The 16,247-nt window shown below is 28.5% G+C and overlaps 6 protein-coding genes across 6 annotated transcripts; 3 read left to right on the plus strand and 3 right to left on the minus strand.

Moving 5' to 3' along the window:
- Positions 1 to 359: 359 nt before the first annotated feature.
- OCT59_012369 (uncharacterized protein) lies at positions 360 to 1,745 on the minus strand (the record flags this gene model as incomplete). The annotated part of the gene is made up of 6 exons (XM_025312913.2): positions 360 to 883; positions 968 to 1,181; positions 1,253 to 1,333; positions 1,417 to 1,494; positions 1,589 to 1,641; positions 1,710 to 1,745. 6 exons carry the CDS (start codon positions 1,743 to 1,745, stop codon positions 761 to 763), a joined length of 585 nt encoding a protein of 194 aa, XP_025188631.1. The 3' UTR covers positions 360 to 760.
- A 345-nt stretch (positions 1,746 to 2,090) lies between these two features.
- OCT59_012370 (uncharacterized protein) lies at positions 2,091 to 3,672 on the minus strand. The gene has a single exon (XM_025312914.2). The coding sequence runs from the start codon at positions 3,667 to 3,669 to the stop codon at positions 2,377 to 2,379; it is 1,293 nt and encodes a 430-aa protein (XP_025188632.1). The 5' UTR covers positions 3,670 to 3,672; the 3' UTR covers positions 2,091 to 2,376.
- A 473-nt stretch (positions 3,673 to 4,145) lies between these two features.
- On the plus strand, positions 4,146 to 7,279 carry OCT59_012371 (AGC protein kinase Gad8). The gene is made up of 8 exons (XM_025312915.2): positions 4,146 to 4,663; positions 4,767 to 4,905; positions 4,992 to 5,069; positions 5,159 to 5,227; positions 5,349 to 5,674; positions 5,797 to 6,124; positions 6,202 to 6,336; positions 6,413 to 7,279. Exons 1-8 carry the CDS (start codon positions 4,326 to 4,328, stop codon positions 6,587 to 6,589), a joined length of 1,590 nt encoding a protein of 529 aa, XP_025188633.1. The 5' UTR covers positions 4,146 to 4,325; the 3' UTR covers positions 6,590 to 7,279.
- Positions 7,280 to 7,391: 112 nt separating this feature from the next.
- Positions 7,392 to 8,918, plus strand: OCT59_012372 (uncharacterized protein). The gene is made up of 3 exons (XM_066134407.1): positions 7,392 to 8,194; positions 8,266 to 8,407; positions 8,509 to 8,918. The coding sequence occupies exons 1-3, from the start codon at positions 7,491 to 7,493 to the stop codon at positions 8,662 to 8,664; spliced, it is 1,002 nt and encodes a 333-aa protein (XP_065989675.1). The 5' UTR covers positions 7,392 to 7,490; the 3' UTR covers positions 8,665 to 8,918.
- On the minus strand, positions 8,861 to 12,688 carry OCT59_012373 (uncharacterized protein). The gene is made up of 10 exons (XM_025323993.2): positions 12,456 to 12,688; positions 12,140 to 12,265; positions 11,897 to 12,048; positions 11,195 to 11,809; positions 11,007 to 11,099; positions 10,763 to 10,921; positions 10,507 to 10,693; positions 10,282 to 10,423; positions 9,731 to 10,217; positions 8,861 to 9,649 (listed from the first exon to the last, which is right to left on the minus strand). Exons 1-10 carry the CDS (start codon positions 12,529 to 12,531, stop codon positions 9,266 to 9,268), a joined length of 2,421 nt encoding a protein of 806 aa, XP_025188635.1. The 5' UTR covers positions 12,532 to 12,688; the 3' UTR covers positions 8,861 to 9,265.
- A 1,856-nt stretch (positions 12,689 to 14,544) lies between these two features.
- OCT59_012374 (uncharacterized protein) lies at positions 14,545 to 16,018 on the plus strand. The gene is made up of 12 exons (XM_066134408.1): positions 14,545 to 14,562; positions 14,626 to 14,664; positions 14,752 to 14,766; positions 14,840 to 14,857; positions 14,950 to 14,964; positions 15,071 to 15,094; positions 15,166 to 15,180; positions 15,262 to 15,283; positions 15,347 to 15,478; positions 15,543 to 15,640; positions 15,729 to 15,754; positions 15,836 to 16,018. Exons 1-12 carry the CDS (start codon positions 14,560 to 14,562, stop codon positions 15,912 to 15,914), a joined length of 486 nt encoding a protein of 161 aa, XP_065989676.1. The 5' UTR covers positions 14,545 to 14,559; the 3' UTR covers positions 15,915 to 16,018.
- Positions 16,019 to 16,247: the final 229 nt, after the last annotated feature.

Here is a 16,247-nt window from a genome sequence, read left to right on the forward strand (position 1 = left end):
TTTTGATTTAATTTATTATTCTACAATATATAATAATTCTGATTCTAATTGCAAAACATGATCAAAAGATACAATATAAACAAGTTGTGATTGATGAAAATAATATTTATAAACTCGTTGGAATAATTCGTAGAGTAATAATATATAATTCCCTTTTTTATAGATCGCACGAAGTCAAAATTTTTAACAATGATGTAACAAATATCATTAGAGCTTGAAACTTTAACAATTGATCCTAAAAGATCAATTTATTCATTCTCGTATGATCATACACATCGAGGAGGATGTGAAATATTGGACCAAATATCCAATTTTTCCATGTCCACAATTAGTTATAATTTGATAATTTGAATATGTAATCAAATAAAAAAAAAGTGATATTATACGATAGTTTATTTATAAATTCTTGATGATACTTAATAAAATCATATGTCATCAATATTTACATGATTATAAAATAAATTATATACCAAACACATCAAATACCCCAAGAAAACTCTAACATATATTGCAATATATCGTTCCATAAATATTTCTTCCCTAATGATATTAATATAATATACAAATAAAGTTTTTCCTTAAATATTTTCTTTGCTTTCAAAAAGTTAATTAAGAATAACAATGAAATACAAAAAAAAAATGTAAAATCAATCATAAAGATCATAAAGATCATAATTAATAAAATAATTAAAGGGGAGGAAGGAGAATCCACCACTCCCATATAAAATAAAATGTTTATAAATTATTAATTTAAAAGATTTCAACCATGAACAGCATGAATTGGTGCAGAATTAGCCCACGTCAAGGGAACTACTAAATCACCAATATATTCAACTTCAATGTGTTCAATAGCTTCTTGTATTTCTTCCATAACTTTCGTTAGCTTTGTAAGCAATCAAAGAAGGAACAAGTTAATAAGTAAAATTTTTTCATTAAAATAGAAAAATAACAACTGCAAAGTACATACCCATTTCTGATCCTCTTCTGTAACACACCCACCACCCAATACTACATGTGGAGGTAAATCCATTGCAACTCCCCGTTTATCGGGTGAAGCAGCCTGTTGAGATTGCAGTGATGTTCGAGATTTTTTACGTTGATGCATCTTTGGTAATGTGCTACTCTTCTCTTGTATCTTTTGAAGAGTCTTTGAATCAAGCTTGATTGAACCTAACAAGTCTCTAAAAGAAAAATTGATAGTTAATTTCAAGCTCGAAACCTTTGAAAAAAAATAAAAAAAATTAAATAATACTTGTATTCATTTGCACGATCTATTGCATCTTGTTGTTGTAAACGCTCAGTAGCATATGTATTTGATATATCAATAAAGTTCCTAAAATATAAAAATAAATTATTTAACCACAATTTATTTAAATGATTGGTACAATTTAAGATATAGAATTAATTAAAACTAACTCTGATGTTCGCTGAACAATCTTTTGCAGTGCATCCTGCTCGGCAGTGGCATCATAACGTGGGTAAGACATCCTCGGTCTAATATAAATATTTACATTAAAAATAAAATTAATTTTTGTAAATATTAAAAAACAATCGATATGTAGAATATTAAAAATTATTCTCAACCGACGTTTCATATGCCGAGGAGCCGTCACGAGGTATTAGACGAGTACTTTCGTTTGTCTATTACCAAAGAGTTAGTCATTACCAAAAAAAAAAAAATGAAAGAACCTGAAAAAAACGAATCAAACCTTACTATCGTCATCTTTACTTCCACAACATCCCATTTTTATGAAATAGGGTTCTTTAGAATTGAACACTAAAATAAATATTAAAATAGAAAATAAGGGAAAGTATTCTTTTATTTGGAATTGCTTGTTATGGTTTTGTTATTTTAGATATTTGGATATTAATTGTAGTTATTGATAGTTTCAACAGATAGGCAATTTATATAATTATTTGTAGTCTCACGTGAAAAAATAGCACAATGCATGTCTTTTTTAAATTTGTGATCACATTCGAGACCATCTAGATTAGAGATGGATAGATTACGTAGATTACGTTGCGTATCACCGAAAAAAATAGATCATAGAGAAAATCAGATATCCCTTCTTTGGAATATGGCTTTTTTTTAATAATATACTATTTAATTGGACAACGTATTTTATTCCCACATATATTAATTGTAATTTTGTATTACGTCATCTTCCATCGTTTCCGATGAGAAACAAAATTAATTTGGATTATTTTGGTTGCGGCTAAAAACTCTATTTATGAAATTATTAATAGTAAACCTAATCGGATAAGATCAATAAGATCACTAAATATGAACATTTAAATTTAAATTATAACTAGTTAAATTATAATTATAATAATTAATCTGTCATCTAAATTATATTTTTTTTGCCGCAGCTCTTATTATCCGTCTTGCACCCAAATCCAAGAATTTCCGCATCCTCCCCCAACCTTCTTAATATTCCCTGCTTTCCTTACTTTTACGGGTTGCCATCTGTTTTCGTTATCTCCAATTCCACAATTTCCATGTTCATTCCATCCCCAACTTAAACATTCCCCTTGTTTAGAAATGATTAAAGTGTGTTCTGATCCACATGCACATTCCTCAATTTCAAATCCTTCACTTAATATCAAATTCTGTGGCAAATAATATAAAGGAACAGGCTTATCCATCCACCCATCCACATCATTCTCATTCTCAGGATTATTCTTTCCACACTGTCCATGATCATTTCTGCCCCATATTAATAATTTATCATCATCACATATTATTATAGTATTATTCCATCCGCAATGTATACTCTTAACTTTTCCAATTGATTCATGATCAATTTTTTTAGGTATATCTGAAAATTTTATTTTATTTGGAAAATCATATCCCAATTGCCCATATTTATTCAATCCAAATGTATAAAGTTCTCCATCACTTGTCAGTACCACGGTATGATTTTGTCCACAGGCCACATCTATCACTCTAAGATTCAAGTCATGAAATATTCTAACAGGTTCAAAATATAATGTTTCTTTCTTCTTTTTATGCGATTTTTCATTATTGTCTTTATCAAATTTTGTTAATTGTCCATATTTGTTACTCCCCCAACCGAAACACTTCCCCTCCTTATTCAAGCATACAACATGCCTTAAACCACAGACAACTTTCTCCACTCCCTCAACACCTTTTATTCTCACTCCTCTCCCACCCGTCTTTTTCACATTCTCACCACATCCCAACTCTCCATAAACTCCTTTGCCGAATGAATAAATGTATCCATTTTCTTCTTCCACAGCTAAACTAAAATTCCAACCACAAGTTACATATTCCCATCGTCTTACCTCATGTTCATCAAGAATTTCTACTTTATTAAACTTGGACTCTTTTAGAGAATCAGATGCGATACCACTCTGTCCATCATCATTTAGTCCGCTCATCCATAATTCTCCAAATGATGTTATGATAGCAGAATGATTTCCTCCGCCAGATATAACTTTTGGTTTAGTATCTAAATTTTCTAAAACCGAGTTAAAAGTTTTTTGTGATAGCTGAAATTCTTGCGACTCAAGTTGCTGTTCTGTTTGTTTAGTTATAAAGAATTTACAAGCAGTGGGAATATTAGTATCTTCAAACGATCCTATTCCAAGTTGTCCATTGCCATTAGATCCACATGCAAACAATTTATTGGATTGAATAATTGGCATAATATATGTACGAAGCAAAAAGTACAGAAGGATAAAATAAAAAATGCGTCAAATCTAGCGTAAAATTACATTAATGATTATTAAGCATAGATTTTTTTTTTTTAAAAAAAAAATGATGTTTAAAATCTAAATCCGATAGGTAAATTTAAGATTTTCATTTATTATTTACATATCTGATTGTAAAACGTTACTATTTACATAATAAAACATCAATTTTGCAATTAAGCTAATTTTGATAAATATAGAATTTCAATTCTCCGAACCTATTATTATAAAATATAAAAACTATTTATAAAATTTTATCTTATTGATTTTATTGATTGTAATTAAAAATGGTTTACATTGAACCAATTATATCATGACAAAGAATACATATTATAACAATTTAATATTTAGTAAAAGTATAATATTGTCCATCAAAGTAACTGGTTTGGGTTTTAAAGTAAGATATTAAAAGAATATCTATTTTGACTTCCACGAATAATTTTCTCCGTTATTTTTTTTTGTTATTTTACGTTTATTAGTCAGAAAAAAAAAACTTCATTTTTAAAAAATCATTTCTACTTTTATCACAAAAATAAAAAAAAAATTTCTCTCTTTCTTTATACGGTTTCTTAAAACTAAATTAAACTAAATAAAAACGATATTTGTCCATAATGCGTCTTTGGAATCAAAGACCTCAAAATCCTTCTGTGGTAACTGATGGTGTTCCTTCAACGCCTACTTCCCCTACACCTATACCAGCTTCTGGACTTTTGCTCATCCGTGTAGTTGAAGCTCGTGGAATCACTTTACCTCCTGGCATAAGACCTCCACAAATTCCACCGCATTTTTCATCAGTCCCAACGAATACAAGGGGTAATAGAGACAGCATGCAAAGGAAACAATGTTGGTGGCTTCCTTATGTGGTTTTAGAGTTTGACAAAAACGAAGTTTTGATCGATGCTTTGGGCGGTGAAGTTCAAAACCCCACTTGGCAGTATCGAGCGCATTTGTGAGTATGGAAAGTTAGTTATATTATCATCAATAATTTTGATTTTGATCTAGTTTCTAGTTTTAATTCTTTGATCTGATTTTTTTTGTTGTATATTTTATAGCGATGTCTCAAGAGAGTCTGATGTATCGATACAAATTTATTTACGTAAATCTACTCAAACTGGCCAACATACTAATGATATGGGAAATGACGTTTTCCTTGGTGGCGTAAAAATTGCACCTAGTTTTAATGATCCAAACGTAAGTAGAATTAAAATTTAATAGTGACTTAATGCCAATTTTATTATAGTCTCTGATTTTCTCGTTGTTTCTTTTTTTATATTTAGAAATTGCATGAAAATTGGTTCAATCTAGCAGGTGGAACGGGTAGTGTACATGTTCACATTTGTTACAAGAAGGATCATGTATATAAGCATTTTTTATTTTCATTTGGTAGTTCATTTCATTTTTTTTCAAATTTTGACATTTCGAAACCATCAATGCTATTTATTAGGCAAATATCCCCTTAACAATCGATGCATTTGATTTATTAAAAGTCATTGGCAAGGGCAGTTTTGGCAAGGTACCTATCACATTTTGATAATAGAAAGTGATATTGAAATCCGCAGTTATTTTTACGTTTTCAGTTATTTAAAGAAAAAGGATTTATTTAATGTATTAATATGTGTATATCGATATATTAGGTCATGCAAGTACGAAAAAAGGATACTTCTCGAATTTATGCGCTAAAAACCATTCGTAAAGCTCATATCGTTTCCCGATCAGAGGTTAATCATACATTAGCGGAGCGTACAGTTTTAGCACAAATCAATAATCCTTTCATTGTACCGCTAAAATTCTCTTTCCAAAGTCCAGAGAAATTGTATTTGGTGCTTGCTTTTGTTAATGGTGGTGAATTGTTTCACCATTTGCAAAGGGAAGGACGATTTGATGAAGAGAGATCAAGGTTTTATGCCGCTGAATTACTTTGCGCATTGGAATGTTTACATGATTTCAACGTGGTTTACCGGTTAGTAAAAAAATAATGAAAATTCTTTGAAAATGAGTTTACCTGAACTTTAAATCAAAATCGTATTGATAATTTCTTTTTACACTTTTTTTTTCGCATTTAATATATTTCAATATTCAAAGGGATTTAAAACCCGAAAATATTCTGCTAGACTATTCAGGACATATCGCTTTATGCGATTTCGGTCTCTGTAAATTAAATATGACTGAATCAGAAACAACCCATACTTTTTGCGGGACGCCGGAATATCTTGCTCCCGAATTATTGTTAGGTCATGGTTATACAAAAACAGTAGATTGGTGGACTCTAGGAGTTTTATTGTTCGAAATGTTGACGGGTTTGCCACCGTTTTACGATGAAAATACAAATGAAATGTATAGAAAAATTTTACAGGACGAGTTGAGATTTCCAGAAGAAGTTGGGAACGATGCAAGAAGTTTATTATCGGGGGTTTGTGTTCTTTTAATTGATCAATTATTGATATAATGATAATTTTCATTAAAATCATAATATTTTAATATAAATAGTTATTAACTCGGGAACCCACTCAACGCCTTGGAAATAATGGTGCACAAGAAATAAAAGATCATCCTTTCTTTGCTTCAATTGATTGGAGAAGATTGATGCAAAAGAAAGTACAGCCACCATTTAAACCTAGTGTGGTATGTAATTAACGAAATTCTCATTTTGGAGTCTTATGAATTCAGATTAATATTAACTTTTTTAAAAAAAATTAAGGAATCTGCTATTGATACTTCAAATTTTGATGAGGAATTTACCTCAGAAACTCCTCAAGATTCTTATGTAAATGAACCACATCTATCAGAAACTGTACAACGACAATTTGCCGGCTTCACGTATAATGAAGACCGGGTAATGAGCGGAAGCATATCAAGCTCGGTGCAAGATATGTAAATCTTCACAAAAGTCAGCAGGACATTCTGCGGCTTGTTTGATTTCTATTTAAGGTCAAACACAAAAAAGGTTGTGATTCCAATTAAGTAAAATATCAGAAGGGATCAATGTGTTACGTTCTTACGTATATGTATATGTACTATGTATATATATACTTTTTCTCTTTTTATATATGATAGCCCATTTCTTTCAATTTGTGTTTATATATATATATATATATTACTCATTCTTCATGATACGTGGATTTGGTGATTTCAACATTTTATATATTTTGAAAATTTTCTTTATTAGATGAGCATCGTTCCTTTTTAACATTTTTTCATAACACATCTATATCACAACCAAACTTTTTTATATATTTTTTAGCTTGTATTTTATTGCAGTCCGACTTCCTTCCTCATAACCATCATTTTTGTTCGTACATCAATCATATATTGTTTATTTTTAAATATTTTTTTTTGTTTTTTTTTTTTGTTTTAAGATCTTTAAAAAAAGAGAGAAAAAAAATCTAAGAAATATCACATCGAAAAAAAAAAAAAATAATTTTTTAAACATGCAAATATAGAGTTTTTCGATTTTTATTCATGTGATTATTCACATGAATCGTTCTTTAAATTGAGTTGCAATATCACGATTTATGCTTTTACCGGGATTGAAATAAACTAATCTTTGACATTTTATCATCTTGCATAATCGAAAAAGGTGGATTAAGCGGTGCAAAAGTGCGTCGTAACACCGCAGTAAATAACAGTAAATTGCAGTAAATAAATAACGGATCGACCAATTTTAGATTGATCCGATCCAACTTAATCATAAATTAGTTTCAAAAAAAAAAAGATTATTCGAATCTCTTATAAAAAGGTATTTTATTCGTAAAAAAAAAATAGGAAAAGAAAAAAAAATGGCACAATTCATTCTATCATCTTTTCGTGGTCATTTAACAAATAATGCAACGAAAATTTCATTTAAAACATCTTTATTACGTCCATTATTATTAAATAATAATTTTTCAACAACCACACCAAATAATAATTCTATACAAAATATTACAGTTTATGGTTCAGGACTTATGGGAGCTGGGATAGTTCAAGTAGCAGCACAAAATGGGTTTAAAGTAACTATGGTAGATATAGAACAAGCATTTATTGAAAAAGGAAAAAAGATAATTGATGCATCATTATCTAGAATAGCAAAAAAACAGTTTAAAGATGATGAAAATTCACAAAAATCTTTTATAGAAACTACTTGGTCAAATATTAAAACTGAAACTAATAGTGAAAAAGGTGCAGAAAATACTGATTTAATTATTGAAGCTATAGTAGAAAATTTAGAAACAAAACAAAATTTATTTAAAAAATTAGATAAAATATCTAAACCTAATACAATTTTTGCTTCAAATACAAGTAGTTTACCTATATCAGAAATTTCTAAAATAACTGAAAGGCAAGATAAATTTGCTGGTTTACATTTTTTTAATCCTGTACCTCAAATGAAATTGGTTGAAATTATTAAAAATGATCAAACTAGTGAAGATACTTATCAAAAATTAGTTGATGTTACAAAGAGAATGAAAAAAACTCCAGTAACTTGTAAAGATACTCCTGGGTATGTATGTTAATAACAAAAAAAAAGATTTTATAAAAATAAATTAAATTATCACTTTTTTTTTTTTTTAGATTTATTGTAAATCGATTGCTTGTACCCTATTTAATGGAAGCTGTCCGTCTTGCTGAACGTGGTGAGGCTACTACTGAAGATATTGATACTGCCATGAAATTAGGTGCTGGAATGCCAATGGGTCCTTTTGAATTATCTGATGTAAGTTTAATATTATTAAGCTTTTAAGAAAACTTTGTTCGAATTAATAATTAAAACAAATTATTTATTTCTTTTTTTTTGTCTTACTTTAAATATCTTAGTTTGTAGGATTAGATACTCTTAAATCTATTGTGGATGGATGGCGTAAAGATGGAAAAATTGATGCTGGCCTTGTCGCTCCCATTAAAAAGTTGGATGATTTAGTCAAAGAAGGCAAACTTGGTAGAAAAAGTGGTGCAGGATTTTACACATATTAGATCAATATGAAAAAATATACACTATTATTAATATTATAAATATTATTGCTAAAAAAAAAAAAAATTTTTTTTGGATAAAATTATGACAATAAAACTCTTATTATTAACACAATTTTATTACTATATGTACATTTTAAAGTGTTCTTAATTAAATATTTAGTTTGTTTATTGAAAATTTTTACACACAAATTTAATATAAAAAAGTACAAAGCTTTTTATTATATAAATAAATTTTTTTTTGTATGTTTAATAATATACACTAATAAAATTTAACTCAAAAAAAAAATTTGAAAAAAAAAGTTCTAAGGTTAATAATAAAAAATGAATGTAAATTCTTAAGTTTTTTGTCCAAAAGTATACAAATATAATTTTGATAATGCTAATTAAGTGATCTTTTTTGTGTATATATAGAAGTATAATGTGTACACAGTTAAAACTCACTTTTATAATGTCCGAAAAGTATTTAAATGAAAAATGTTCTATATGAATAAATAAATAAATAAACAAAACTTACAAACATATTATCAATTACCACTCTCAATAACACAATTATAGGTAAGTTTTACCTTAAGAATTATTATTAAAATTTTTTTTTTAATCGTTAATCATCTTTTTTAACTAAACCAACAAGTTCCTTTGTAAATTTAGCTATTTCAAATGAAGCACCTGCCAATCGCTGTTTTGAAGTCTTATTTGACATAAAGTCCGTACTATCTTTGGCTATTAAATCATTCATTTCTTCTAATTTATCAACATTATTTTCCAATTCTTTCAGTATAATATCACCCCTTGTTCGATATATTGCTCCAGCTGACGATTTAAATGAATCTTGACAAACTTTAATAACCGTCAGCACTATTGATGTAATTGTGTTGATATTGTCAGTTAAATCGTTACTTGTACTATATGTTGCACCACCGCGGATAGCCTGTAAGAGAGTATGAATTGCATGTACGATGGCTTCTGTTTGACGTTCCAAGAAATCCTTTAAATAACGACATAAAAATTAGAAACGAATATTTGATAAATTTAAAATATAATACTCCATTGTAATTAATAAATTTACCTTTAACTCGTCAATATCTACTGCTTTAACTCCATTCACTTGATTATCTGAGCCAGAATTCATTTCATTCTGACTATTTTTGGTTCTAAGAGGTGCTATTTCGGAACTAAAATTATTTGTAGGCAAAGGTTCTGACGGAATTTTAAAAGGATAAGAATCTGGGTTAAGATTATTGTTCTGACCACGCTCACGTCTAAGTTTAACCGCTTTCACCAAATCGACAATAGTTGCAGTCAGATGACCCGCTGAGGCATCCAATAAACTAACTGGTGATATACCATATCCAGTTGCATGATTTTTGGCGGATGTCATAAGATTCTTAAGTGTCACCGAAAGCCTCGCTTTACAAGCATCAAGATTAGATTTATCTTCTGCATTCATGTATGCACTTTTGCGTTGCTCGTAATTATCAACCTCTTCAGTTATACTCTTACAAGCAATAACAATTGACTTCATAGCCATAAGAACATTTGTTGGATCATCGGATCTAAAAAGAAAAATTACTTAAGTGATATAATAATTGAAATCAACAGTAAGAATGTGTGTCACACCTTCCAGATCTTAACAAGTCATCTATTGCAACTTGATAAGAAACAATTCTAGATTCCTCGATCCCACCATCAGGTGTTGGGGCTAATGAATTATCCTTCACAATATCAACTTTAGGCGCTTCTTTGTAGAAAGATGAAGTTGCTACAATATAATAAACATATATATTTAGTGTTGGATAAAAAAATATCTTAAAATTAATTTATCAAAAAAAATTTTTATTATACCTTTCAAATTCCTTAATTCAGTCCTTATCTTTTCATATTTATTTTTCCAATCATTTATTTCTCCCGTCAAAGACTTGATTTTTGCAGCATCTTCTTCCTTTTCAGCACACAATTCTTCATTTCGCTTCGAAATTTCTTTAATTTCTTCTAATAAACCAGTTGCCTCCTTTTGAACGTCATTAGCGACCTAAAAGTGGACGATATAGAATTAATAAAATTAACCATATCGAACTAAAAGAAAGTTCTTAATTCAAACCTCTTGCTGTTGATGATGGTCTTCGGTTAATTTATCAAATTCACGTTCTAATTCAGTCATCTTTGTTGTTTGCTTCTTGTTAATTTGCTTTTGTTCTTCAAGTTGCTTTTCAAGTTCTTTTACTCTAGCACTATCATCATCAGTGCCAGCTTCTTTTGTCTTTGAAAAAAAAAATCATATTTATTTATTTACTTTTTTTTAAAAAAAAGGAAAGTTTAAACTGAAATTATAAATTTATATCTACCGAAAGTTCATTTTCCAATTCTTTTATTCGTTTTTGAAGATTAGCCACACGTAACTCGTAATCTGATTTAACTTTTTCAACTTCAGCATAAGGCTATTTCCAAAACAATAAAAAATTTTTCATATAAGATTTAGCAAAATTCAAAAATCCCAAAATCAGCAAAAAAAAAAAATAATAATTAAACTTACAAAAGTCTGTACTTGAGTTTGTTTTGGAGAGGAGCTTGCACTTCCGCTTGCCTTTTTATCAATCATATCACCCAAATCAGCCATCAAACTGTCAAGAGAAGCAAAATTGACAGCAGCATCAGGGGGTTTATTACTTTTTTGACTGTTGACAGTATCTCTATTTTGTGTATTTTTACTTGACATGCTGCTCATACTACTAACGCTCATTCCATTTGCATAGCGGCGTCCAAAATCAGACACGGATGAAGCAGAAGATTGGGTACGACTACGCGGAGATCGTGGAGAACCATACTCTGGTGGCATACCCTCAGGTACGGGAGGATAATTATTAGTATTGTTATTATTTGTTGGAGATGAAGAAGTATAAGATTGTGGGCTTGTGACTTCGGAATCATTATTATTGATTTTTTGCATTTCCGGTTGTTTTTGAACATGATAATCTACAGAAATAGTTTCTTGTACTAAAGTACTAATTTCTGGTACGATGTTATTAGCTCTTGACGTTTGAGATTTGACTCCGTCAGATGGTATTTTGTTTTGTTGAGGATTTTGTTGAGGATTTTGTGGTTGAGGCGATGAATTATTCGATCTTGATGATGCTGGTGTTGATGAGAACTAGCATATAATTGCGTTAAAATACAAATAAATACATAGGTAAAAAAAAAAATTTTGCTAAGAATAAAAATGAAAACATCAATTTACCTCCATATCTTTGAGTTCAGGATATCTACGTTCTAATTCATAATAAACATCACTTGCTAAATCTTTAAATCGATTCTGAGGTAATGTAGCTAATTTTTGTCGTGCTTGATTTCTCTTTGGATGGAATTCATCACGTACGGGAAGAAATGGAACTATAAAATTGGATTTCAAAATATGAAAGATCAAAGAATTTAATTAATTAATTTTTAAATAAAATATTAAAAATTAAATATTTTTTAGTACCTTCATTCGTATCCATTAATCTTCTAGTTAATTCGTCATAGACATCTGTGGAAAGTTCTTGAAATTGTACTTTCGTAAGTCTTGTTAACTTTTCTCTGGCATTCGTTCTTGAGCCATTTGCTTGCTCTATATAATAAATTATAAAAAGTATAAATGATTTCAATTAGAAGTCACAAGTGAAAAAAGTAAATCTAACGTTAGACTAAGGTAAAAACATTTTGTATTTAAAGATCGCGAAGTATGGTTGCAATCTAAGTGTTACAAAAAATTCAAATCAAAGAAATTCAGTAAATCTATATTTCAAGGGATAACATACCCCGGGCAAGATGTCTAAAAAGATATTTTTTTAAAGCCTCGTAGTGAGTGATGGCAATTTCCATGGGGCTTGCCATAGTATTAAAAATTTTATCTTTGAATATGAAAAATCTATATAAGATATAGGAATAAACAACCCGTCAACGGGTAAAGAATGCAACTATTTTTTTTTTTTATCAAAAGGAGTGAGTGTAATAGAGTAGGGTTTGTATGTTGTGTTAGTTGCAAAATGAATGAAGGTAATTTTTTGTTCGGGTAAAAACCTGATAGTTATATCATTAAGATTATGTAACCTCATTTATTTCCAAACAAAGTAAATTACAAACTAAACAAGGAAAGGGAAAGTATTTACAATATTTGTATTACTAACAGTTTGAACGTTAATCAAGAATTTATTTATTGGTACGGAATTTTTACAAATTACAAAATGGGAATTATTAGTGGAATTTCCGTTTAATATTCATACAATTATTATTTTTACTCTTTTTTCAGTTATATATAGTTATATATTTGTCCCACGCAACATCATGGCAAAATTTTTGATATTTGCTCAGTTATGGATGATTTAATGATTTACGCTATTTATTAATCTGTAAAAAGAATTTTCACCTGATCTCAAATGCATGGTGCTGCAAATATATGCCAATCGATTATTTATATTTTCGTCTACTGTTTCATGTTGTTGATTAAATATATTTGAACTAATGCATATATCAAATAAAGCACCATTCTCCTTCGTTTGATCGTTTGATGGAAATTTTTTAAACATGGATTTACAATAAAATTAATCGCCTAGATTTTACAAATGGTTCTTAGAACCAACATTTTTTTAATTAGTTGTTACACATTTTTCAGGAGTTTCTTCCGAGTCAAATTTTCGAGCAAAAATTTGACTAACAATTCAATTACAGTACGTTACCTCTATAATCAAATCTAACAAAAACTTAAATAACTTTTAGTCTAATGAACAGATTTTAATTAAGAATAAATTAACCTTTTACTCATTTAAAAAGAAGTGATTTAAAAAAATTTTCCCAATTTCGAAATTCCATGATTAATCACGTGATTTAATATTAACCAATTTGATGTGATATACATTTTCCCTTTTGTGGGGTTGTGGTACAGCCATACAGTATGACCCGTCAGTAAATCGCACTTCTCCCTTCATTTTGGTCTTTTATATTCTCTTTTTACAAATTATTTTTTATTAACATTATTTTCAATTTTTCATAATAGTGTATATAAAAAACTTTTATCAGAATGAGGTGGTTTCTTTGAGTTTTGAACTAAATTATTATGTATTTATTTATCTAAAGTTTGTGATTTTACTAATAAATATTCATGGTATAATTTTAGTACTTTGATTAAATTAACTGGCTTTTGTTAAAATGAAGTGTTGAACAAATAAAGTTTTTGAATACTCAGATTTACAAAATTTCAATGAAAATCTGTGAATTCTTTACTCAGTTGTCAAAATATTTGATTTAATAGTTCACTTTTCTGTCATAAAAATTCTAAGATAAAAAATGTTCATCCAAGTGAAATTCTATAGTAAAAAAATTAATTTTAAATGCTACACGATAAAATGTTATGTGCGCGTACTGCGAAAAATCTGAAAAATCTATGAAAAGAAAAATGTTATGCGCATATACTGTGAAAAGTCACGCGTCTTGTGACTCTTGTCCAATGGATTTCAGTGCTGATTAAATCTGCCGTATCACATTATGAACCAATCACATTTAGGAAGAAGTCCACAGCTATCTTTTGCTAGAGAGGTCACGCTCTTTCGAAAATTTTATTACACAAAAATAAAAAATGATTTATAAGCGATTTACATTATTGATTTTACATAAAAGACTTTCTAATGCTAATTTTAAATTAAGTATGAAATTTTTGTTACACTAAATTACTCTATTCTATACCGCATTCGCATACACTCACAGGACGTGACGAATAGGCATCAGACACTCAAATAAAACGTCGCTGAGATAAATATAATCTCACATCCCATCTTAGTCACGTGGAACTTATTGTAGATCTTTCGTGCATATATATATTATAATATAATCGTCATTCTCACTCATTTTTTATCACGATTTGTAACAATGGTAATTTTTTTTTTCTCTTGTATTATATTAAAGAATTGAATTAATTGAAAAAAAAATTTTTAGGGAGTCCAAATCATAACTGACCCAAATGACCCAATATACGTAAGTATATTATCGGGGATATAATTTTGACTAATAATTAGTAATGGAATAATTTAATTTAATTTTATTTTTTTTTAAAATATTTAGGGAGAACCTAATTACGTTCGTATATACTTTTTCTGAAAGTTTAGTTTTTTCTTTTACAGAATTGATAATACTTTTTTTTTTTTAACAGGGCAAAAAAGAAAATACAGTGCGTATATATATTTTTTTCTGAAAATAGTTTTTCTTTGATGAAATTGATAATTTTTATTTAATTATTTTGTGATATTTTATGATATTCAGGGGCCCACTAAATTTGTTCGTATATATTTTTTTTCTGAAAATAAAGTTTTTCTTTTGATTGGTAGTATTTAAATTAATAATTTCATTATTTTTCTATTTTTTTTTTTTTAATAATATTCAGAACTTTCAACCCGGTGACAATGTGGTAAGATATCTTTATAGACTTTGTTCGAACTGTTAACATAATTTTTAATTTTTTTTCTTTTGAAATAATAGAATTTTCCAAAAGTGGTATGTTTTATATATTCGCCTATCGTCAAAATTTATTTCTCGAATAATATTTTATAATGTTTTCATTTTCTGTTATTATAGGGTGATGAAGTCACTATCAACTGTAAGTTTAATTAATCGTGGTACCATTATTGTTTATTATTAATTTATGCTTATTCTTTTAAAGATACTGGATACCTTAAAAATCCGAATTATCCGAAACACGATAACTTCATTAAGAGTATTGATCATTTCGATTCTTCAATTACCCGAAATAAACCACTCTTTTGCAAAGTCGGGGTTGGTCAACTGATTAGAGGTATGCTATATAAAACTTGGAGCATTATTATAGATAATTAAATACTTAAATTAATTAAATTTAGGTTGGGATGAAGGTATTCTTAGACTCAGTCTTGGACAAAAGGCTACACTTGCCGTCACTTCAGATTACGGGTACGGTAGTTCTGGCTTTGGTGCAGTTGTAAGTATTTGCAAATTTTTTTTTTTTTAATTTACATTTACGTCGAAACTTTTATTTTACAAATTAATCTTGTCCTCTGTATAATTAGATCCCACCTAATTCAGATTTGATATTGTAAGTAAAATATATAATAAACATCTCATTTATTTAGTATCATTTTCAAGTTTAGTTGACTTTTTTTTTTATTCAAAATAGTGATGTTGAACTTATTGGAATAAATGACTTATTTATAAATCCACCATCATCAACATCATCGGAGCAACAAAAGCAATAAATAGGAAGATATATTTTATTTTGTTTCTAATCAAATAATTATAAAGATGGATCCATTTCTTAAATAAATAAAAATATCACTATGAATTTTAATTTCAATGATGGAACAAAAGGTTAATCTTTCTGGTATTAACAATTTAAAGTCTGAGTCTGATTGATCCTTTAAAGTCCATTCCTAAAACGAAGGAAAATGATTTTTGTTTTTTTAAAAAAAAAATGGGTTAATTGGTTCTAAAAAAGAAAAGGAAATTATCCCTGAAACTTACTTTAAGAACAGTTTATTGCATCAAGTTTTATCCCAATTTTAACGTGTAATCTGGAAAGGGTTTTTCGA

Source organism: Rhizophagus irregularis, chromosome 2, assembly GCF_026210795.1.
Source record: "Rhizophagus irregularis chromosome 2, complete sequence".
In the NCBI taxonomy this organism is placed as follows: Eukaryota; Fungi; Glomeromycota; class Glomeromycetes; order Glomerales; family Glomeraceae; genus Rhizophagus; species Rhizophagus irregularis.